The sequence below is a fragment of the Mobula birostris genome, chromosome 31 (genome assembly GCF_030028105.1).
Source record: "Mobula birostris isolate sMobBir1 chromosome 31, sMobBir1.hap1, whole genome shotgun sequence".
NCBI lineage: Eukaryota > Metazoa > Chordata > Chondrichthyes > Myliobatiformes > Myliobatidae > Mobula > Mobula birostris.
In genome coordinates this window covers 16,556,497-16,582,616 of record NC_092400.1, presented here as the reverse complement: position 1 = coordinate 16,582,616, position 26,120 = coordinate 16,556,497, and the positions used below count along the sequence as shown (strand labels likewise).

The 26,120-nt window shown below is 43.0% G+C and overlaps 1 protein-coding gene across 1 annotated transcript in view; it reads right to left on the bottom strand.

Moving 5' to 3' along the window:
- The window catches only part of LOC140190849 (transmembrane protein 132C-like), a 1,058,274-nt gene that overhangs the window by 34,696 nt on the left and 997,458 nt on the right, over positions 1 to 26,120 (bottom strand). The window contains exons 7-8 of the mRNA XM_072247739.1: positions 18,504 to 18,777; positions 4,897 to 5,088 (exon numbers count right to left, since the gene is read on the bottom strand). Of these exons, the coding sequence (XP_072103840.1) occupies positions 4,897 to 5,088; positions 18,504 to 18,777 (466 nt within the window). The remainder of the gene's footprint in view (positions 1 to 4,896; positions 5,089 to 18,503; positions 18,778 to 26,120) is intronic.

Below are 26,120 nucleotides of genomic sequence, written 5' to 3'. Positions count from 1 at the left end.
TTGATTTTATTGTATTTCTTTGTTTTACTGTGAATGCCTGCAAGAAAATGAATCAAGGTAATATATGTACATACAGTAGGTGTACTTTGGTTATAAATTTACTTTGCACTTTGAACTTTTGAACCCAGGGAGCTGGACACGCAGACCTCTGACTGAAACTTGAGCCCATTACAGAAACTTGGCTTTAGCAAACTCATCAGCTTAATGTTCTGGGGCACAGTTGCTACAAGTCTAAGAGAGCTGGAGGCCAGAGAGAACTGCGGTATTTAAAAGTACAAAGTTCTAAGTAAATTTTATTATCAGAGTACGTTTATGTCACCACATACGACCCTCGGTTTCTTTTCCCTGTGGGCATACTCAGCAAATCTAGAGAATAGTAACTATTACAATGTAAGACCAAGTAGATTGTAAAAGACAAAAAACTCTGCGGAGAACATCGTAACAGTACCTGGGGAAGATATTCCTGCAGGGAGTGGCCAGTGAGACTCTGTGGGTAGAATTTAGGAATAAGAAGGAGGTGATGACTGTGGTTTTATTTTACTATAGTCCCCACCCCAACAGTCAACAGGAATTAGAGCACCGAAAACGTAGGGAGAACGCAGATGGTTGTAGGAGTAATATATTGGAGGTAGTAGGTGATTTTTAACTTCCCTACTGACTAGTAATGACACAGTGCTAAGTGATTACATGGGTCAGGATTGTTAACAGTTCAGGGTCATTTTACCAAGCAATTTGTAGATGTCTCTTCCGGGAGAGGGCAACGCCTGACCTCCTTGTGGGAAGTGAGGCTTGGCAAGTGGTTTAAGTATCAAATGGGTATCAAAGGAGTATCAGTTTTAAGACCAGTGAACATAATTCTGTTAGTTGTGGGAAAAGATAGCACCCATCCAGATTTCAAAGTCCTAAACTGGGGCAAAGCCAGATTTGATGGCGTGAATCAGGAAGTTACAAAGGCTGAGTGGGAGAGGCTGCTCAGAGTTCAAGGGTCACCTGGAAAGTGAAGGAAGAGGCTTTTAAAAGTGAGATAAGGAGAGATCAGGGCCACCATGTTTCAGTTAGAATGAAAGACAAGGCTGGCAGGATTAGAGAACCCCTGGGTGACGAGGGACATCGAGGCTAAGATCAGGAAAAAGGAAGTAAAGAAACACATACAAAATGCTGGAGGAACTCAGCAGGTCAGGCAGCACCTATAGAGAGGAATAGATACTCGACGTTTTGGGCTGAGACCTTTCTTCAGGATAGGAAGCATATTGCAAGCACAGGCAGCAGAGCTCAAGGAGTATAAGGGATTTAGAGGTACACTTAAGAAGGCAATAAGGAGGGCAAAAAGGGAACATGAAACACTCTTGGCAGATAAGGTAAATGAGAATCCTAAGAAATTTGGTAAGTATATTGCATGCAAAAGAGAATAGGAGAGACTAGGTCCCCTTAAGGTCAACGTGTGGAGCCATGGGAGATGGCTAAGGTTTTTCATAAACATTTCATCTGTAAAGTGGAGAAGGTCAAAGAAGCCAAGCGGTTCAGGGCAGAGATCAGTGATATGCTGAAACATTTCATATGTGAAAGAAGGGTTGAGGCACTTACATTGTTTATCTCTCAACTCACAAAAACGTGAGTCTGTTAAACATTGTTTTGGTGGGCTGGCAATGTTCGTATCCTTTGGCTGCAGACCTTCATTCATTCAGGACGGAATGACCTGCTATTCTCTTTGGTTTGCTCCTTCATTTCAATATTAGAGGCATGTCGCATAAATGTTGCTATTTATCCTTTCCACGTTTGAAGATTATTTCACTCTACAAGCAAATCTCCATGGCTAAGTTGACCAAGATGATGTTTCAAAAGGTCCTCTGTTAATTTTGCCTTATTCCAACAGTTCCTAAAACACGCTATGCCTTAAACTGCTCCCCAGCCCATGCCCTTGTACCTTCTAAGGCCTTTGTCAGTTGTGCTGTGGAACTGCCCATGAAATGCTTGTGGTATTGAGAGTCTTTTGTGTACCTTCCAATGTATAGGCCAAGTCCAACACTTTCCCCTGCTGGCAAGATGGAACATTAATAGCTGAGACCATGCCTTTCCATTCTGTGAGGAATATGTCAACTCTTAGGTTTCTCAAGTTGATAATGGCCACACATTCAGTAATGTGATGGATTGATTTATAAGCCTGAGTGGCCAATAATTATACTCAGTGGCTTCTTTATTATGCACATCTGTACACTGCTTGTTAATGCAAATATTTAATCAGCCAATCATGTGGCAGCAGAACAATGCATAAAAGCATGCAGACATGGTCAAGAGGTTTAGTCGCCCAACAGAATGGGAAAGAAAAGTGATCTAAGTGACTTTGATCATGGGATGATCATTGGTGCCAGATGGGGTGGTTCGAGTAGCTCAGGAACATCTGATCTCCAGGGATTCTTAGTGCACAATAGTCTCGAGTATACAGAGAATGGTGCGAAAAGCAAAAAGAAAAACTCCAGTGAGTGGCAGTTCAGTGCCTTGTTAATGAGAGTTCAGAGGAGAATGGCCAAACTAGTTCAAGCTGACAGGACGACGATAGTAACTCAAGTAACCACACGTTACTACAGTGGTGTGCAGAACAGCAACTCTGAAGCATGTTGAACTTTGAAGTGGATGGGCTACAGCAGCAGAAGACCATTAAAATACACTCAGCATATATACCCACTGAGAGTATTTATCAGTCAACATTAGAGAAACCGATGATTAGCACATTAAGACAATGCTGTTCATGGGACCTTGAGCTGGCTGTGAGCAATTTTACTGCCATAAGCTCCTGTGTTACAACAGCACCAACTCTTCAGTCGTACCCTGACGACAGCATTGTACCCCAGAACACCTTCTGTTATGGAAGGTACAACAAAGATGCAAGTCACTTTCTGCTTCTCAGTAATATGAAGAAAAATATTTAGCACAAATCCCTTTTTTTTTACATTTAAAATCTTTATTAGTATTCACAGAAGGATCCTTCATAAGTGCCTCATCCAAATGCTTAAAGGCAGACTGCTGCATTATTGGCTATGTTTATGTGACAGAGGCAGAACAGATTGATTTTGGAACCAAGTCAAGGTCAGGGATCTCAGTGTACAAGAAATGTCTCAAAGTCTCAATAGCTGTGGGTATGACTAATCGCAGCAGTCAATACTCCAATCTGTTTACTAAGTGGAGTGTGTTCCAAGTTAGTTTACAATTGAACCTGTCAACATCAGAAAATCTGATTCTGTGTGATTTTTTAGTCTTGCACATAATCAAGGCCAAAATGTAAACATGACCAGAAGACTAAAACCTGGAAATACACTACTCTGACTGTTAAGCTTATGTATGTGGTAAAATAATGGATACACCTGGAAATACTAACAAACGTTTTAGCAAGATTAAAAATATATGAGAACTGCATTAAACCATGTCACATCCAAGTGTTTCATTCCATTCTCTTTTTACGCTAACAGAACGAGAAGTAGATGGAATAAGGAAATGGAGACAATCTATTATTGCAAATTTAAATTATTGCTGCATCAAAGGCTTTGGCTAAGTAGAATTGATTCTTTTCCCATACAATCTTTACATAGTAATGCACTCTAAGTTATTAGCTGCTGTTCTTGAAGAATTGTTCGCAAGATTATTTTTCCTGCAATAGTCTTATCTAAGCCACATTACATACGTGCAGCTGAACTCAACAGTGCTGCCAAAGTCAACTATTTTATTTCTCTTCCCATGGCTAACCATTGAAATTGATAATTTTGCCTGATTTATACCTTACTGACTGGAAACTGTGCACTATTTAAGCTTCTGGAGGTGGTTCTGACTTTAAATAATAGAGGAATAGCCTCGTCTTATATGGCTCCCATGAATTTCATTTCCACTCCACTGACTTCAGTCAGGAGAGATATGTCGTGGACAGCAGAATCCATTTTACCCAGTTTACACTATTGCCTAAATTAATATATAACCCCTAACTAATCAGGAATGAAATAACATAACCATAAATAGCCCAACTGAGGCAGGATTCAACCTGCATCTAAAATAATTATAGAAGAGAAAAAATATTCATGTTTGACTAAGTTAGCTAAAAAGTTACTTTAAATCTTTATTCAAATTGTTGTTTAATTTCAGAATGTGTTAAATATTTTTTGGCCTTCACAAAATAACATAGCTGCAGGTTGAAAGGATATACGGAAGGGCAATGGCATTTTGGAAAAATTGCAATATCTTTCAAACTAAAAGGATTAAAAGCATGAAAGAATTATTATCTTAGTTGCTTTTCCCTTGCATCCACTTTTCTTGATGTACTTTACGTGCCTCCATATTCACTTTTGTGCCATCTCCTTGCTGTATTATGAGGGGTATAGATAGGGTAAATACACAAGCAGCGTTTTTCCACTGAGGTTGGGTCGGACTACAAGCAGAGGTCATGGGTTAAGGGTGAAAGCTGAAAGGTTTAAGGAGGACATGAGGGAAAATTCACTCAGAGAGTCTTGAGAGTGTGGAACCAGCTGCCAGCACAAGTGGTGCATGCGAGCTCGATTTCAACATTTAAGCAAAGTTTGGATAGGTAGGGGTAGGCAGAGCTGTGGTCTCAGTGTAGATCAATGGGAGTAGGCAGTTTAAAAGGCTTCCACATGGACTAGGTGGGCCAAAGGTCTGTTTCTGTGCTGTACTTTTCTGACTCTGTGACTCAGGCATTCACCACTGACCTCAGCAATTTCAAAAGGCAGAGAGGATAACACACATTAGTTCATTTTCCCCACTTCTTCTGTGAGGTGATGAGCGTCTACTACTGGCAACCCTAGATAATGGAAAATGATTCAGGACCATGCAAGGTTTCTGAAGTGGAGCGTTGACCAAAATAGTCTTAACAGCTAGAGAGTTCAGAACGAATACCTGTTTTGGGGTGTGAAGCTGTTCCTTTGCTGTGGCGATTGCAGTGACGACACGATTGCTGCCAGCACTCAGCTGGAAGGAAAGTGAAAGCCCCGCTACAACTTGAATTCCAAGATCCGTGACGGTCACCTTCTCCTCGATGACCGTGATTGTCCTTTCAGCCAGGATAGAATCAGAAAGGGGCGACAGCACCTTCCAGAGAAAAAGATTTCAAAATTAAAACATTCACGCTCACAGTCTATTGTACCTAACCAGACCTGCCAAAGCTCAAACACAAGATCAAATTCATGACTGATGTTACTCTGTTGAGAACATTTATTTCGCTATTTTTACACAATTTTTAACAATTGTATTTACAAACACACTTGTGATGTTTACCAGCCTGTCAAAGACAAGCTGAAGGTTGACACGGTGTTGCTGTATTATGTGTCTACAGAATAAAGAACTTCAGTTCCAGTGGACAATGTAGGCGATTCAACCCCAGGACTGGAAATTACATTGGTGAGATGGTCACATGCGCTCAGTGTCGGGCTGAAGCCATCCTGTGAATAAAACGTTCTACCATTAAACCCGAGCTGAGTTTGTCTTCATTAAGAACAAACATAACAGACACCAGAGAATTCTTTCAACTTACGAGGCCTACAGGTGATGCATAACACTAAAATATCCCAACTTGTACAGCCAGGTACTCCATTCACAGAAAAATTGGACTCTTACCTCTGGGTAAGGCATGGGCACTCATGCAAGGAGTTGAATAATCAGAAATGGTTTAAAATTGTACCAAATACTAAGTGTTCACCTCTTTAAGAACTCATGACCAACTGTTCTGTATACACAGCTGAGAGAGGATGAATGTGTTTTGTAAGTTCTCTGTTTTAATAATGGACTTTCTCAGTTTAACTTACCAGCTATTCTTCTATGCCTATTTATTCCCAATTGATTGGACATAATCTTGAATTGACAAATAGTACTAGCGCTCAAAAAGTTTCCCTTTTTTAGGTGCGGAAATCAGAACAGTGTTAAGCTTTGACACAGAGACAAGTCCAGAAGTGTTCCAAGCCTGGTTGCTGTTTTTTAATTATTTTTTATTTAGGGATACAGCAGAGAATAAGTACTTTCAGCCCTTTGAGCCGCAGCACCACCCAGCAACACCAGACCACCCCGCCCCCCTCGATTTAACCCTAACCCACCCACAGAAAAATTTGCAAAGACCAATTAGACTACTAACCAGTACGTCTTTGGACTGTGAGTGGAAGCTGGAGCACCCGGATAAACCCCCACATTCCACAGGAGTGACGCACAGACTCCTTACAGATTATGTCAGAATTGAACTCTGACCTCTGTTACGTACCCCGTAACTGGGTTGCCAAATCAGCAGAAACGGACTACTTAGTTGGAGTCTGGATTACTGGAACTAAGAAAGTTTTATTAAAGAAATAAGTAACACAGTACTCTAATAGTAAGGATATAAATGCAACAGGTTAGCAATGATAAAACACACATGTACACAGAACTAGGATAATAGGAATCAATCAAGCTCTATCGCAGTCTAGGGGTAAAATGATCGGTCTCAAGTGATGCAGAGTTCAGTTCAGCTGAGTACAGTTCGCAGTAATCGCTGTTGTGCCGTTGGAGAGCGAGAGAGAGCGAATATGCAAATTCTGATTCAAACGGACCTTTGATGTTCCTGGCAGTTAGCTTTCGGGCGAGCCCTTTTACTGTCTTCGGAGGTCACCGAATGTGACCCCTCCGTTCCGGATACGATCGTTCTTCCGCAGTGAACCCAGCACCCAGGCAAGGGCGGACACACACACCAGGTTCCCGCCAATCGTACCTTTTCACCCTGTGCGTCTATGGTCGGTCCCGCGACCAGACCTCCAAACTCCCACCAACTTGTGGGGGCACACCGCTTTTCCAGGGTCTCGTTATCTCGTGATCTCGTGGTGTCTGTCTTGCCTTAGCGAACCTGTTCCTTTTATCCCCCTGCTGGGGTATCGCCTGTCCATCAAACTTCAAACAGTTCAGGTTCAAAGCAACCGGTCTGTCAATACTCGGAACTGTGTCTCTTTTCGTTAATCTCTCTCCTCTCTCATTAACATTTTGAACGCTTCTCCCTTTGTCTCTCTTATCTCTCTCATCAGCATCAATCTTCTGATAACTTGGTTTTTTGTCACACCTCCGACACCCTGAGCTGTAAAAGCGTCAGGTTACCATGACGCCTGCATCTGCGTGACAGATTAATAACCACTTAGGATGTCAACGTCAGGGAGGACAGCACCACAATACCAAAAGAATAACTGGAAAGGGCATTAAACAATCTTGAATCCTTGGGCAGGGTTCATTGAATAATGCTCCTTCATTTGATCAGTGCATGATTAAAACACTGCCCCATCTCCCATTCCTTCAAAGCACATTTGGATGCCATGACACTCTGCACTAACTAGTAAAGATAACAGTTGGTAAACTGACACCCCACTGGAATGGATAAGGAACTCCTGCAGTAGACAAGGAATGCACAACAAACAAGATTCACGTTTCTGTTAAAACTCTGTTAAGTCTAGAAATTGCTTAGCATCTGAACAGGTTTGCCTTGAGGAATTAGAGCTGATAATTTTTATGGCGCATGCTCCGGGAACCTGTTTTTGTTCATTCCATCACCGTGAGCGATGTGGAGGAATCCAGGGAAGTCGCCGTTCCTGTTGTGGTGATCGGCAGGATGACGTGTTGCTTGGACGGGGGAAGGGTTATGAAAGTCAGGGCCCTGAGGGCCAGGCTGCAGTTTATGGTGGGGAGAGGATAGGGTTAGTGTTTCACCGGATGATGGGGAGGGTTGGCTCTGATTGTCAGGCGAAGGAGGCAGATAGCACCCATCGAAGACACATTCCGGAAGGAATATGGAGCAACAATCGAGATCCTGGAGGAGCTCAAGGTGTCAGGCAGCATCTGTGGAAAGAGATGGCCAGTCAACCTTTTGGTGGAGACCTTTCATCTTGACTGAGAGCTGGAGAGGGGATAGTCCATATAAAGAGACAAACGAAAAGGGGCGGGCAAGAGCTGGCAAGCAACAAGTGGATTCAGTTGATGAGGGATGACAGACTGGTGGCAGCTTAGTTAGGGGACCCAAAGAGGAGGTTCCTGTAGGCAACTCTGGGACAGGGATTGTTATTCTATCATCTGTAATATTTTCTGCATATCAATAGAATCAGAATCTGGTTTACTATCAATGACATTTGTATCTTATGACATTTGTTGTTTTTCTGGCAGCAGAATAGTACAAGATATAAAACGTACTGCAAGTTACAATAAAATATCCAATAAATAAATAGGAGAAAGCGAAATAGTGAGATAATGTTTATGGACTATTCAGAAATCTGATGGCGGAGGGGAAGAATCTGTTCCTTAAAGAGTTGAGTGTGCATCTTTAGGTTTCTGTACCTCCTCCCTGATAGTAGTAGTGAGAAGGGGGCATGTCCTGGACTGTGAGAATCCTTAATGATTGTCCCTGTTCCATCTCCTGGCCCTTTCCAATCATTTTATATACAATCTTTTCTAATAATAGACATTCATCAACACTTCTGTGTAAGAATCTCTATGGCTCCTGTAGAAGTGACATGAGTTCCCAGGGACAGCGACATCTGAGTTGAACTTTTCTGATTCTGAATGCGTTGCATTTGCTGCTGAGAGACAGCAGCAGAATTTACAGTCAGGGAAAAAGTCTGCAAGAAAATGGATGGAAACAGGAAAGACAAAAAAAAACAGAAGAGGAATGGGGTCAAAGTGCTAGAGCACACCTCCAAGCCAAAACAGGCAGATAAGCTGCATATCGTTAGGAAAGTGTATTGGCAGTTACCAGATACTGGAAATCATCACCACCAAAGACTTAGATATTAGATTACCCATACCTTCCCATAAATTGTTATTGAAACTGTAGCCTAAAATGCCTGCCTTACCTTAACATGGAAGGAGACCACTTCGTTCACTGGTACATACTGGCCCCCAGGAGAACAACCCCATCAGTCTCATTCTCCCTTTCCTTATTTTTCCTGCACACTCTCTCTCACACAAGCCTGTTATCTACCTTTTTGTCTTTTTGCCAGTAACCTACACAAACTGATAATTTAGTCACCAGTTAGGCATCCAGCAAATCCTTGGGATATGAGAGGAAACGTGAACATCGAAGGAAAACACAGGACCATGGAGGGAACGTGCAGACCCCACATACGCAGCACCCAAGTTCAACATTGAACCAGAGTCTCCGGAGCTGAGAGGCAGCAACAACATTGGCAACTTCACCATGCAGTTAAATGAAAGCACCATCGCTGAAACCCAGCTCCTCTGCAGGAACCATTGGTGTAGATCTTCCCAAGCCAATTGGCAAATTGACCCGAACTTCAACTTTTAAAGCATCATTCTTGCAATAGAACCTACAGTTTATTGTTAACAACTCAAATACCTTTCTTTCAATGTACTACCACACAATTATCTGCAAACTCCTCTCAAACCCTGGAGAAAACAATTGTCTATGCCCAGAGTCTATTTTCCCCATAATATTCATTTCAAAATTACAAGAATATTAAAATAGTACAAAATATACTGAGTTTGTTTACAATGGATATTGGCTTTTAATAATTATTAATTAATCTGATTAAGGCTTGCAAGTTTTCTACAGATTCTTGCTTGTTTCCCAGATTGTTGTTGGGTACTTCTGATGTTTTTACCAATGTGGCACAACAGTCTGTCACTTTTCAGCAGGATTAATGGCACTGAAAATACTTGAGAGTGTGCTCGCTGCGGAGTTTTCCAATGGCATGATGCTTGTTGAGATGGTTGTCCTGGATTATGCCAAGGTATCTCCTCCAGGTTGTGAAAGCTCCAACAACGTTTGGCATGTAAATTCTACTAGGAAACAAGATTGTGTTAGATGCAACCATTGGGCGCATTCTTTGTGCCACATTGGAGAGTCCTGCAAACTGTTAGAAGCAGCAGAATCTTTTCACTGCATATGTTTACATTCGCAATACTTTTTGTAACTGTGCTTAACTCAAGAGAATTCTCTGCCACAGGAAACAGTTGAGGCCAGTTCATTGGCTATATTTAAGAGGGAGTTAGATATGGCCCTTGTGGCTACGGGGGTCAGGGGTATGGAGGGAAGGCTGGGGCGGGGTTCTGAGTTGGATGATCAGCCATGATCATAATAAATGGCGGTGCAGGCTCGAAGGGCCGAATGGCTTACTCCTGCACCTATTTTCTATGTTTCTATGTTTCTATGTTAGTCTATCATGTTTGCTGTTGTGTGCTGGGGCAGCAGGCTGAGGGCAGCAGACACCAACAGAATCAACAAACTCATTCGTAAGGCCAGTGATGTTGTGGGGATGGAACTGGACTCTCTGACGGTGGTGTCTGAAAAGAGGATGCTGTCTAAGTTGCATGCCATCTTGGACAATGTCTCCCATCCACTACATAATGTACTGGGTGGGCACAGGAGTACATTCAGCCAGAGACTCATTCCACCGAGATGCAACACAGAGCGTCACAGGAAGTCATTCCTGCCTGTGGCCATCAAACTTTACAACTCCTCCCTTGGAGGGTCAGACACCCTGAGCCAATAGGCTGGTCCTGGACTTATTTCCTGGCATAATTTACATATTACTATTTAACTATTTATGGTTTTATTACTATTTATTATTTATGGTGCAACTGTAATGAAAACCAATTTCCCCCGGGATCAATAAAGTATAACTATGACTATGACTATGACTAGTCTCAGGTGAAGGATTCAAAGATTGGCTTTATTTGTCACATGTACAACGAAACATGCAGTGAAATATGTTCTTTGCGTTAATGACCAATACAATCCGAGGCTGTGTGGGTGGCCGCCTGCCAAGTGTCACCGTGCTTCTGGCACCAACATAGCGCGCCCACAACTTACTAACCCTAATCTGTACGTCTTCAGAAAGTGAGAGGGAACTGCAGTGCTTGAAGGAAACAGACGTGGTCACGGGGAAAACACAAATTCCTTACAGGCAGTGGCAGGAACTGAGCCCGTGCCACTGGCACTAAAAGCATTACTCTAACCCTCTCATGCTACCTGTTAGCTGCTATTGTTTAATTTATGTCCAGATGCTTTTTGTCTGTACTGCCTGGCTGGGTTATGGTTCAGCTCAAGAGGGAGGCTTTGTCTTGTTTCTATTGTGGCCAAGGAAGTTTCTCACTCTCTGAACAATTAACTTATGTCATGATCATTTTCAGAGTGCTCAAGCCATCCAGTATCCGGTGCAGAATCACTCCGTTGCTACTTTTATATTCCTAAGCTGCAGGTGTAAATGGAGAAAGTGATGGAAAAATCTAAAGGACACAGCCTTTGATTTTTCATTCGCTCGAAAGAACAAAGTTGACACGGCCTTTACAGTGTCGGAGCAGAACATTTATCAACCTCTGGAATGCAAGACCTAAATCATGTGAGATTCATTCTAATGGAGCATCATCCTTCTCATTTCACTCCCAGGTTAACAGTCCATTGTTGTGCCTTGGCATGGATGAGGCAATACAATTACTTCCCGCTGAAATGGGAATGAAGAAAAAGCCTGGCCAGTAACTAGGGTCGGATTACACAGGTACAGCAGACCCTGATGGAGCTGTAGTTATAGCGCCCTGTCGGCCTTGGGAGGTGAAAGAATTAAGCCCAATTTATACTTCTGCGTCAAATGTACACCGTAGGTACCGTGTACCGTACGCCGTAGGGTGACGTGCACCTCCCCAAAAAAGTAACTCACGCGTCACGGCAACGCAGACTGCAACAACTGTGATTGGTCCACTTCGTAGCATTGCATTTCCTCCTACGCATTTCCCGCTGCTTTTCTGCGCCAAGTTTGCACACTGATGCGAAATAAATGGTTGGAGACGATGAACCAAATCGTCAAATCTACCTGCCGACATTTGAAAGCATTTGAAGTGCATTTCCTCGTCCATGTCTCTCACGAAGAAACTCAACACAGAGGCATAGAAACCCCACTGCCAACTAGCGTTTTGGCGGTGAATTGCAGAGCGACGCAGACACAACAATGCATGCTCACTACGGCGTAGGGCTATGCAGTAGTATAAATCAGGCCTACGGTGTAGCCTGTACACAGAAGTATAAATCAGGCTTAACTCCACATTTTCTCTGGTGGTGACCAAATGCTAAAACCAGGTGTAAAGCATTGGGAAAAGTTCCGTTTCACTGTGGCAAGCATGTGTGAAGAAAAAAGTTAAAATGACTTTGAAGCCTTTCTCACAAACACTCGTGTGACGAGTAACCTGGTAATAAATAACTGTTTAGAAACTCATTTGCTGTCAGTAATATCAAACACACCATAGAGCACAGTCAATTAACTTAAAAGGAATGAATTTCAGAGGCACACTAAAGAGGGACGGGGGTTAGGGATAAACTTCCAGGCATCCCTTTCTCAGCTCCAGAGAATTAGTATTTTGGGCAGACCATAGATGATTAATTATGCATAGCTCACAATATCTTACTTTTCTTCGATGTACCATCTTTCTTGTAAAAGCATGAATAACGAATAACAATTTAATTACATTTCCATCATAAATGCACAGTAGGCAAATGAGTCAGAGGACATTTAATTACTGAATATAAGATAAGTGGGATGCTTATTGTTCATAGATACATTATTTATCAGGAGCCTTTGTTCTCCATTTTTAAAACATTTTCCAGCGTCAATGTGACCTGGTCTGTAACAGTTGCAATGTATACTTTGCAACTGTCACTAATAGTTCAAGTAAGATTCCTTAAGGATCATTTTTGAGACATTGAGAGAATAATGCCTCTGGCCTTGGCATTTATTCTCAGTCCCTCAGGGATAGACGTTGTGCATTTCATTCAGTGCACAGACTGACTTTAAACTATTTCCCTCGCAGAACGGATCCATTAATATCAAACTAGTAATTAAAAGTCTCACTTTGAAATGTCAGGTTTCTTTGGTGTAGTATATTGAACATTTTTTTTTGTGAGGGTCTGACCAATACGACTGACAGTCTGTGACAACATGAGCATGGTCCCAAATTCCCTCTAGGTCTGGAAAGAGACGGGGTAATATTGCGTGGAAATCTCATTCAATGTCAACTGTTTTTATCTTTAAGGACAGAAGAGCTCTTGTGACCAGTGACTCTCAATGCCATCAGATGCATGTCATAAATCATCTTTAACACTGCACTACAGGGTAGCTCTTGGATAAATTCTCAGACTTGATGATTCAACCTGACGTTGATAACTTATTAGCTTTTCTGACCAGCATATACAATAGCCCTGAGAACAATATGTTTATATTACTCATCTCTGACAGGACTGAGATTAGAGTCACAGAGAAATACTGTGCAGAAAGAGCCCCTTCAGTCCATCTAGTGTGCACTGTCACCAGTCACCCATTCATCCTGGAGACAAGAGACTGCAGATGGTGGAACCAGGAGTAAGGTACCGTACAATCTGCTGGAGGAGCAGCTTCTTCCCCTCCGCCATCAGATTTCTGAACAATGAAAACTACCTCAATATTTTTGCACTACTTATTTAATCTATTTTTATATCTACCTCTTTTATGTCGGAGCAGTGCTGCCAGGATAATCACGGACACGACCCACCCAACCAACACACTTTTCGTCCCTCTTCCCTCCAGGAGAAGGCTCAGGAGCTTGAAGACTCATACAGCCAGATTTGGGAACAGCTTCTTTCCAACTGTGATAAGACTGCTGAACGGATCCTGACCCGGATCTGGGCCATACCCTCCAAATATCCGGACCTGCCTCTCGGTTTTTTTGCACTACGTTACTTTCCATTTTTCTATTTTCCATTTATGATTTATAATTTAAATTTTTAATATTTACTATCAATTTGTAATCCAGGCAGCAGGAAGAGCAGAATCAAATATCGCTGTGATGATTGTATGTTCTAGTATCAAGTGTTTGGCGACAATAAAGTATAAAGTAAAATGTGTAGCACATTTATGTATTGCACAGTATCACTGCTGGAAATGAACAAATTTCATGATATGAAGTATGTTAGTAATATTAAACCAGATTCTGATTTGGAACCCAGCAGGTTGAGCAAGCACCTGTGGGTGGGGGAGGAAATGTGGACGTTTCAGGTCGAAACCCTGCCCCTGCACTATGAGTGGAGAGGGGAAAGAGGAGCGAGGGAGTGAGAAGACAGGACTGGAGGTGATTGGTGGACTGAGGAGAGGTGAAAGAGAACAGGCAGATCAAGCCAGGGAGGGGAGGGGAGGGGAGGGGATGGTGCGAGCCAGAGGTAGGGGGTTGATAGTTGGAAGCAATTTAACAAAAAGAGGCAATGGAACCAGATGTAGGGAGAGGAGGGTGAAGGTGGAGATATCTGGGAGGCTGTTAAATTACTTATGCTAATCCTATATTAAATTCATTTTTTTACTCTCCCCACATTCTCAACTCTCTCCAGATTTTCCCACTCACCTATACACTCGGGCCAGTTAACCCCACTCATCTTTGGGGGATGGGGGATGGGGGAAACTGAGAAACAGAAAAATCAAGGTCTATTGGTGCTACTACATCTCTACACCTGTCACTTGTGTAAAAGGAACCATCAACACCACCAAATCCATAATTAAATTTGCGGACGGTACCACAGTGGTTGGCCTGATCTCGGACGAGGATGAAACAGCCTACAGCTTTGAGGTGGATCATCTGACGGAGTGGTGTAAGGACAACGACCTGGTCCTTCACACTTCTGACACAAAAGAGATGATCATTGACTTCAGGAGATCAAAGGACAGAGTACACACCCCCCTCAATATACATGGAGAGGTAGTGGAAAGTGTGGAAAACTTAAAGTTCCTTGGAGTTATGTTGTCAAAACAGCTGACATGGACCACCAACACCTGTCTGCTTGTAAAAAAGGCACAACAAAGACTCTTCTTCCTCAGAAAGCTGAAACAGGCCAAGCTCCCACAAAAGCTGTTGCTTATCTTCTACAGAAGCACAATTGAAACCATCCTGGGGGGGGCATCACGTGATGACGTCGGATTGAGACGTGTAAATCCAGCTCTCCCGTAAAAAATCAGCAAAGTACCGTTTAAACAAAGTAAAGCTAATAAATACTTTCCGAAAACTACTTATAAACTTCGTAAGACTACTCTACGATATGCCTTGTAAACCGCAACAGAAGAGGTCTGTTGTTGTGAAGTCGCCGCAAGATGGGAAGACACAGTGCTGCTGCCACAAAACCAAAAATCATATCATGTAAGACAGTGATAATAACTCTGATCTATTCTATTCTGTTTACAAATCAACAACCTGACAAGTTGTAGCCTTGTGAATCAGAACGGTGCAGGTTCAATCCGCACACGGTGGCCACTCTATTAGACACACCTGTACACCTGTTCGTTAATGCAAATATCTAATCAGCCAATCATGTGGCAGCAATTCAATGCCTAAAGGCATGCAGACATGGTCATGAGGTTCAGTTGTAGTTCAGACCAAACATCAGAATGGGGAAGAAATGTGATCCAAGTGATTTTGACCGTGGTATGATTTTTGGTGCCTGACAGGGCGGTTTGAGTATCTCAGAAACTGCTGATTTCCTGGGATTCTCATGCACAACAATCTCGAGAGTTTACAGAGAATGGCATGGTATAAAAATTCTTTGGGTGAAAATGCCTTGTTAGTGAGAGAGCTCAGAGGAGAATGGCCAGTCTGGTTGCAGCTGACAGGAAGGTCACAGTAACTCAAATAGTATTGATGTGCAGAAGAACATCTCTGGACACACAGCACATTGAACCTTGAAGTGGATGGGCTACAACAGCAGGAGGCTACACAGGGTTTCACTCCTGAACCTAATTAAGTGTATGTTACCTGAGTAACTAAACAGTTGTAAACAATTCTGATCACTAAACCAGCACCAGAGAAAGGCAAAAAACATTGACAATCCAGGTTGGAGAACCCTGTGTATTCACCTTTCAGCAAGACTGTAACATTATATTTAACTTATGGATAGATATAAAAATTTGGAATTCTTCGGCCGTCCATCGATTTTCGATGATGAGTGAGGCCTGGGCAAGGTTGTATGGAAGACCGGCAGTTGCCCATGCTGCAAGTCTCCCCTCTCCGTGCCACCAATGTTGTCCAAGGGAAGGGCACTAGGGCCCATACAGCTTGGCATCGGTGTCGCCGCAGAGCAATGTGTGGTTAAGTGCCTTGCTCAAGAATACAACAAGTTGCCTCAGCCAAGGCTCGAACTAGCGACCTTCAGATCACCAGACTGACACCTTAACCACTTGGCCACGCGCCAACACCAATTTGGATTATTTATTTATTGAGACAGTGCAGAATAGGCCCTTCCAGATCTTTGAGTCACGCTGCCTAGTAATCTCCATCTGAACGCTAGCCTAATCACGGGACAATTTACAAGGACCAATTAACCTGCCAACTGGTAGGTGAATCTAAAATAGGAGCTTTGCTTCATGAGCACTGCATACACTGCTCACCAACTTCACACATCCCTACATGGTGGGTGTAGTGGTTAGCACAACGCTTTACAGTACCAGCAAACTGGCTTCATTTTCCACTCCTGCCTGAAAGGAGGTTGTATCTTCTTACCCTGACTGCAAGGGTTTCGTCCGGGTGCTCCGGTTTCCTCCCACAGTCTGAAGGTGTACCGGTTGGTAGGTTAATTAGTCATTGTAAAATTGTCCCATGAATAGGCTAGCATTAAATTGGAGGATTGCTGGGCAGCATGGCTCATAGGAATAGAAGGACCTATTCCACGCTGTCTCAATAATTAAATAACTTACATCCTCCCTCTAGCAAAAGGGATGGAAGATGACTTCATGTTTTCTCATTGTAATAATGTTGCTAAGGTTCCTACTCGGACATGACTGATACTGCAATTAATTTCCAGTAATATTCTCTTTTCTTCAATGTGCACTGACACACAGAAAAGATTAGTCGTAGTCTGACCATTTGAGCAGTACACATGATCCATCTAGATCTTCATTCCCTTATCTGAGTTCATGCAAATGATGCTCTTTTCTTTTCTTCAATTGATTACTTGTGTTGGCCGTGGTCTTGGCTTTGCTTTCAAGCAGTCTGCAGAAAAGTGGTGGAAACAGCCCAGTCATCAAGCGTTCATTATCCCGCCATCCAGGCCATTTCCTTCTCTCGGTACTATCATCAGGTAGGAGTTACAGGTGCCATAGGCCTGATCCCACAGGTACAGGAACAGTTACTACCCAAGTGGCTGAGCTAAAGGTGGCGCCAGAGAGAGCTCATCTGTGAAATCGTTTAAATTCTTCTCTCTCTAATGCCTCTTCTTTCCTTTTCAAGGTGGTTGGGGTCCTGTCGGAGTCTATGATCTACAGCTCCACTCAAACTGCGGTGCTTCATGGTGATGGGTTTCCGCTCTCGGAGATCGCCGAACGGCCTGGCGTTTTCGATACCTCCAGGAGCGGCCTAGGAGATGCGCGCCCCTGCGGCCCCGGTGACGACCCGAGTCCTCGCTGGTGTCACCGACTGAAGCGTCGCGGGAGATCGGAGCACCGCAACAGCAGTGTACGCTGCCGTCGAAATAAGTGACGGTGCAGACCATAACATCGAAACAGCGAGCTGTTAGTCCCCCTCTCTCTGTGGCAGGAGCGATACCTCCCTCTCCCCTCCTTCATCAGACAGAGAGAGCCTGCGGCAGGTCAAAGTGTTTGGATGAACAGTGTTTTTTTTGATGGACTCTAGATCATGGTCTGTTTGGGGAGTTTGCTATTGCTTGGTGGGGGGATGATAATTTTGCTGAGGCAGGTGGGGAGAGGAGGAGGGTTGATGTTTTGCTGCTGTTTGTGTGTGGGAGGGAGGCTTTGGCATTCTAATGTTTTTTTTGTCATTCGTTCTTTGGGTTTTTAAATTCTGTTTCGTGGATAACTGTGAAGAGTGAGAATTTCCGGTTGTATATTGTATACATTCTCTGCTATTAGATGGAACCACCAAACCATTGAACTATTACCCCACAACCATCAGGCTTCTGAACTGGCATGGATAGCTTCACTCATCTCAACTCTGAAATGATGCCACAACCTACAGACTCACTTTCAAGGAGTTTGTAGCTAAAATACTAGGACCTGACAGGAGATAAAATGGCTGAAATAATAGGAAATTGCAGCTGATTCCCCAAAGTTGATTTGGCTGAATGTTATACAATCTTTTTGTCATTCAGGCAAGTTGCTATTTAAATAAAAATGAAAAAGAAAGTGCATTTGAAAATAAAATATTTATTCAGTTTCTGTAATCAAACTAAACCTTTTCCAGTTGCGGTGTCAATCAGCAATGATCTTATTATTGTTCTCTGCAAGTTGTTACTTTTAAAGGACCCAAACCACTCTGGAGCCCGTCAGTCAGGCCTCATCATAAAGTGGAATATTCTGAATACAATTCTGCTGTATTCAGTGACAGACCAAACTTTCTAAAAGGGATTTTTTTTCTCGAAAACAAACTTGCACGTATTAGAGGAAGCAAACATTAAAGGGGGGGGCAGTCAGTATCAATGCCAGGCCTCGCCACTTGCTACGATTATCACATCAACTTGACAGGTCTGCACATACCTGAAGCGTGGCCATTCCGAGTTCCTGCCCGCTGAGGATTCTCCCGCCCTCTAGCTTCGCGACCCGCGGGTTGTCCATTTTCAGAAAGTCGGTCACCAGGTCCGTGATGTCGGCCTGCCAGTCATTCCCTAACATGTAGGCCAGCGGCCCACCAGGATCCAGTGTTTCGGCTACGAACTGCGTAAGGACCCTCACCATGGCCCGCTGGTACTGAAGAGTACATCCCTTCCCCTTCTTCTCATCATCATCCTCATCATCACTGTCCCGGGTTGGCCTAGCAAAAAAAAAGCATCGACAGTCTTTTCTGCATTTGATGTAGCACAATGCACAACCGTGTAAATATTAAATAAGCGAAGCAGTGTCTATAGAACAGGGAAGGTGGGGTTCGGGTGGAGTGGGGTTAGTGGATTTCAGCTTATTTGCAATAATTGAAAGGAAATATATATAAAAAATCACATTCTAACAATGTATTCTACAAACTTCGATTAAATATGAGGTGACAACAGTGAGGACAGTTGAATATCTGACTGCATTCCTAGGTGTACTGTGTGATACAGCATCAAAGAATTCCTGACAACGTTACTGTGAGCAGCCACAGCTGCAAATTCAGAAGAATTCCTCTTCGTTGACTACTGTTTAACATCAGCATAACACGCAGTAAACAGAAAAGTAATAACAACTGCAATTGCAGTTTTCGAACACAGAACAGTACAGCTCAGGAACAGGCCATTCAGCCCACAGTGCTGTACTGTACTAGCTAAAAAGCAAACCAAAGACACCCAGACACTAATCCCACCTACCTACACCATGTTCCCATCCCTCCATCTTCCTTACATCCATGTGCCTATTCGAACTTTTCCTAAAAGCCTCTAATGTATTTGCCTCTACCACCGTACCAGACAGCTCATTCTGGGCATCCACCATTCTCTGAGTAAAAAGCTTACCCCTCACATCCCCCTTGAACCTACCCCCACTCGCCTTCCATGCATACCCACTAGTATTAGACATTTCAGCCATGGGAAACAAATGCTCTCTATCTATGCCTCTCATAATCTTACGAACCTCTGTCAGATCTCCCCTCAGCTCCTGCCATTCCAGAGATACCAACCCGAGTTTATCCATCCTGTCATTATAGCACGTACCCTCTAAACCAGGCAGCACCCTCTCCAAAGCCTCAGTATCTTTCTTACAGTGGGGTGACCAGAACTGTATGCAATACTCTAGATGTGGCCTAACCAGAGTTTTAGGGCAAAGAGAGAGAGAGAGAAAGAGAGAAAGAGAGAGAGAAAGAGAGAAAGAGAGAAAGAGAGAAAGAGAGAAAGAGAGAAAGAGAGAAAGAGAGAGAGAGAGAGAGAGAGAGAGAATGAGAGAATGAGAATGAGAATATAGAGGATGCAGAAGATACAGAAATTACCTAACTGCTGGTTTAACTTTCTTCTGTTATTGAATTTGGTTTGCATAGAACCTACAGGCTTGGTAGACTGTGTTGACTCCACTTACTCTTCTGTCCGATCTCCAAAGTGCCGAGCATGTCCAGCAGGTTTCGGTTAAACCTCTCCGGCTGAGAATCACCCTGCGGGTGATAGGGGGTGGTCCTGGATTTCTCAATCCCAAGCATACCCAGTAATTCATGGATAAGCCTGCTCTCGAAGTCCCGTCCCTGATCACTGTGGATCCGCCGGGGAAGGCCACAATGAACAAAGTACTTCTCCCATAACACCTTCGCCACTGTAGTCGCTTTCTGATCCTTAGTGGGAAACGCCCGAGCATATCTAGTGTAGTGATCCGTGAGGACCAAGACATTCGCGGTATTGCTGGTGTCTGGCTCAATAGACAGGAAATCCATACACACCAGGTCCATGGGTCCCGCACTCTGCAAGTGGGATAACGGAGCCGCCTGCGCAGGCAAGGTCTTCCTCCTGACGCAACGGCTACTGGTCTTACAGTATTCTTCCACCTCCCCCCTCATCCGGGGCCAGTAAAACCGGTCCTTGAGTAATCCATAGGTCTTTTCTACCCCTAAATGCCTGGAATCATCATGTAGTGCCTGGAGACAGTCTTCTGATACTTCTCAGGCATGACCAGCTGCCAGCGCCGGGGGTGGTCCGGGGGCGACGTGACCCGGTACAAGACTTGGTTCTTCAGCTTCAACCGAGGCCACTCCTTCAGCAGTAGGGGAACGGAGGCATGCTTCGCCTTCTCCACCTGGGCCACATCACCCTGTCTAACCGCGTACCAGATAGTGCCAATGCTCGGGTCATCACGCTGAGCTGCCCCCATTTCCTGGAGGCTCAACTCCGGCAGCTGCCTGGTCCTCAGAGCAGTCACATTACAGTAAACAGTGGGTAGCGCATCATCGTCAGCCCCCAATTGATCCACTGCTCGATCCGGCCCCATCGGGGCTCCTGTTTCCCCGTCGCTCGCAATTTGACACATGGCCTTTACTCCTGGGGCAGGGACACTCTTCCACTCCTCAGCCGTGCCCAACTCGTCGTGCGCCTGATGAGATAGAGCATCTGCATCGATGTTCCGACTCCCTGGTAAGGTAAACTCTGATGTGTCATTAAAACACCAGTTAGCTACCACTCCACTAAAGCACCTCCTCACACAGCAGTATCTTTCCCCTTTTCTACTAGTTACTAGTTACTCAACCGGGCTTCATAATCTCCTCCAGTTCAATCAGGGGCTGTTTCAAATCATTCGATGAGGTATCGAGTTTCAGGTCAAACCTGATTGATCAATGCAAAGATTAACCCATTTTGTTCAGTTTTTGTTCAAATTTTCAACCTCCAAGTCAATGCCATGCACTGGGTTTCAATCTTCAATACCAGGTTTAATTCAAATCATTGGTTGACAAAACTATTCCTATAATGCTTGCTGTTATTACTAACTGGGAAGTAGTATTTTTGCATAGTAGGGGAATTAAGCGTTATAGGGAACTCCCGAGAGTTCAGTTCAGGGCAAAATTGTTATGGAAACGACAATGAAGAATCCTTCTACATCTGAGTGTGATGGTATTCCTGAGTCAGAATGTGCATGACTAACAGTACTGAAAACTGAGAGGAAGCTACTGACATGACGACGGAAGGCCTGAACACTGACGGAGATGGAGGGCCTTCATAGCTGCTCTAAATGGCAGTGGCGTAAAAGGCAGTAAGTAAGTAAGTTTGAACTAATTCCTGTCTGTTTATTCCACTCTAACTTACCAAGCTTCTTTCATCTGAAGACAATGCAGTGGATGAGGTAAACACTAGGCCGTCCTGACACATCTGGTCGTGAATGACAGTCAGCAGCTACCAGGGAGGATTCTCATTCCACAGACACACACCAAAAACGGCAGTCCATGATGGAACATGTCAGCACTATTTTACACATCATCCCAACTATATCATCAATTTTCCATTGTCAAAACATCAAAATTCTATAATCTCTTACTGAACTGCACTCTGTTGGTATCTTTTCTACGTGACCTGCAAGAACTCCTTACTGACTTTTAACGTGTGATAAGCAATGGACATTAAATGTTGGATAGCCAACACCACACACATCCCATGTGTGAATACAAGGGGGCCACCCCCTCACCACTGTGTTACAAGGAGATTGTGTTCCTAGAGAACAGTCCATTTTGGAGTTTTCTATAATGCCAAAGCACCTCACAAAACTTGAGTTGAAGAAAGAAAAATTGCGTTTACTTTTTTTTCTTCATATGAATTCAGAGAGAGCACCTTTTATTCTGTATCTCAAATTTTTGTGAGATATTTGTGAATTCTGTAGGAAAAATTTCCATCACTGGAATTCCTGATCACTTGTAAAATGAAATAATCTTCCTGCATTTTATATGAAAATGATACTTAGCAAGTTTGAGAAACCAGAAGTCTCTCCCATCTGGAATATTGTTCAATGGCTCTTCAGGGCATTATACAGCATAATGCTAGAGGGACAGGGAATTTAATGTGATAATGAAAGTTCTGCTGACACTTACAGACTTTATCACTGTATTGTGAAAAGATTATTGCAGCCCAAAATTCCTGAGCTGAGCCATAGTGTTGCGACTTCTTTTTTGACTGAATGAAAGTTTCAGTGCTAAAAGCTGGAACTTAATTGAACTGTACATGAAATGATATTAGTAAATATGTTGAACCAAACAAGCAATCTCACTGATATATTTGCCAAGTAAAATATTTTATTAATAAAATGGTAATATTAAATGCCCCTCTGCATTTTATGATACAATTGGACTCTCAAGCCAATTAAAGCACTGGCTAGCCTCATATCTTAATCAACTTAGTCCCCAGTTTCAACATAAGGACAGAGAATACTTATCATCATTATCATCACATGCCCTGTTGTATGACATGGGCAATCATGATCTTTGACCATGATTGTTCCTGGCAAATTTTTTCTACAGAAGTGGTTTGCCATTGCCTTTTTCTAAGCACTGTCTTTACAGGACGGGTGACCCCAGACAGTTATCAATACTCTTCAGAGAATGTCCACCTGGAATCAGTGGTTTCACAATCAGGACTTGTGATACGCTTGTAAGACCATGCAACACCTGCTCCCATGGCTTCACATGACCCTGATCGAGGGGGAAGGGGGCTATGCAGGTGCTACACTTGGCTAGAGGAGGGAGGGAGCGTCTTACACCTACTTTGTTAGAGACATATCTCTACCCCGTCACCCGAAATGACTGATGTAGAAGAAAAGTAATAACCAACCCAAAATGTTTTATCAAATACTTGTGAAGAACATTAAGTAGACAGCAGACCCTGCATGGCTAATCTCATAAACAAGTGTGACAGTCCCAGAAAGGTTTTGTTTGGAGGGTAAGTATTATAAACACATATTTATGTGTTTAGGATGTTGAAAGCATGAGCTTCCTGCTAATTCTAAAATTGGTAGGAAGGAATCAGCTCAAAAGGATATGTTGTGTGTTGAAGGCCCTAGTGAGGAAGGTGATGCATTGGCCTTCCAGATGTTGCTTATGGTGGCATTCAGCATGCTGGTCCAATAAATTTGTGATGTACTTTTTTGCCTAGAAAAGATTCAGGTAGCTACTTTTAACAGGTAACTATAATAGCAAACTAGTAATTATTCTCCTTGGGAGGGAATAGGGGGTATCATTGGTTCCAAGGCTGACGGGTGACAATGGGAGCTGAGAATCAAATTGACATATTGCCCTTGTAGCTCCAAACTCAGAGGTGTGAACAATAGGATTCTCAAGGCAATTTTACAATCCAGTGCTTCAAAGGGTAGATTACTCCCTCCCTTCTGGTCATAAAACAACAGCCTATCAATATCTTGCTAATAAGCTATGTGGTGTTCGCTAGTACCTTTATAGACATCAGCTTGGGCCAATCTTCCCTTTCATGTTTCGGTCATACATGAACTAATATGCAGCCTGAGGAAATAGGGCGTGCAGTTTTTTTCAAGGAAATGGATATACTATAAATGCTGATTTGTCAGTAGCTTGATTTTAAAACTTGAACATGATAATGATTATGTTACACATATGATGCTGAAAAGAAATAAACTGTCATAACAATGGCATTTTCCCCCATGAGGATCAGTAATTCTTGTGAAGAAGCTGAGTTTCTGGGATATGCAAACAATTGCCAGCCAGAAAAAGTTTCCTAGTTACTTACAGGAGGTTTAAATATAAAAATATGTTTCACCCGGGGAATACATCACTAGAGTAAATACTGCTTCACCTTGGGATTATTGCTGAAGGCACTGTGTGATGGGATATATCGACATTAATGCATTTTTTTTTCAATTACCATGTATATGCTGATGCTATTCAGCGCTTCACTGTATAAAGACATTCACTGAGAAGACGACAGTGTGGAATGAACACCCAGGACAAAACATAACTTCAGTTGCAGTGGCAGGCAAATTGGAGCACAACATAATTCCTAAACAGTAATTGAACAACTGGCCAACTATGAACTTTTTAATGGAACCAAGTGTAAAAAAAAATGCAAGGCAATGCTGGGACCATTGGCGGGGAGAGTCAGTAAAACATCCTGCCATTCTGCACACTGGGTCATAGGATCTTTAATACTGATTTAAGATCCGAGAGACCCTATGAGGTGCTTGCAGAAGAATGGAGAATCCTACATGAAAGGTTAATTGCTGGTAAAATATTCTGCAATTAAATAGCTCCTTTTAAATCGTGAGCTCCTGAATATTATGGAGCAAACAGATCATTAGCCAAAAGCATCAGGAAAGAATATCACTTCTTTCTTTCTGTTTTCACAAAGTTCAAAGTAAATTTGTTATCAAAGTACATATATATCAGCATATACAACCCTAAGATGTGTTTTCTTGCAGGCATACTCAGTAAATCCAAGACACACAATAGAATCAATGAAAGACCATGCCCAACAGGGCAGACAAACAACCAAGGCGCGAAAGACAGCAAACCGTGCAAATGCAAAGGAGAAAAAATATATAATAATAAATAAATAAGCTATGAGCATTGAGAACGCAAGATGAAGAGTCCTTGAATGTGACTCTCATAGGTTGCAGAAACAGTTCAGTGATGGGGCAAGTGAAGTTGAGTGAAGATATCCCTACTGGTTCAAGAGCCTGATAGTTGAGAGGTAACAACTGCTCCTGAACCTGGTAATGTGAGTCCTGAGGCTCCTGTACTTACTTTCCGACGGCAGCAGCGAGAAGAGAGCACGACCTGGGTGGTGGAGGATCCCCTGATGATGAATGCTGCTTTCCTGCGACATCTCCACATAGAACATAAAGAAGGGCTTTACCCGTGATGGACTGGGTCGTATTCACTACTTTTTTTTGTAGGATTTTCCATTCAAGGCCATTGGTGTTTCCATGCCAGGGTGAGATTCAACCAGACAATATACTCTCCACCACACACCTATAGAAGTTTCTCAAAGTTTTAGATGTCATGTCAAATCTTTGCAAACTTCTAAGGAAGTAGAGGTGCTGACATGCTTCTTCGTAATTGCACTTACATGCTAGGCCCAGGACAGGCCCTCTGAAATAATGTAAACACTCAGGAATTTCAAGTTGCTGACCCTCTTTACCCCTGATTCCCCGATGAGGACTAGTTCATGGACCTCCAGTTTCCTCCTCCTCAAGTCAATATTCACGTCCTTTGTCTTACTGACACTGAGTGAGGCATTGTTGTTGTGACACCATGTAGCCAGTTTTCCAATCGCCCTCCTGTATATTGATTGATCACCATCTTTCGTTTGGCCACGTTGCCAAAGTGAAGGCAAGATGAAGTACAGGTTAAAAATGGCAGGTAACGAGACAAGGATATTGACTTAAAATGTGAACATGCAAATTTACCGGAGAGAAAGAATCAACACAAAATTATGTGGCTCTGAAAGTCAGTTTGGAAGGTAACTATGTGCAAAAGGATGATTTTTAAAAGCAAAATAATCCATGGATTGTTCAATTGAAATGCAACACCAGAACAATGGCCTCTGGCAAGAACTGTGTTGGACGCCAGCCAAAGTAAAAATGTCTACCGAGGTTCTTCAGGAATTCAACAGGTCAAGCAGCACTTGTAGAGGGAAGTGAACTGCAAGTGTTGCAGGTTGAGGTTCCTCATCTGGACTGATGTAGAGTCCTGACCTAAAT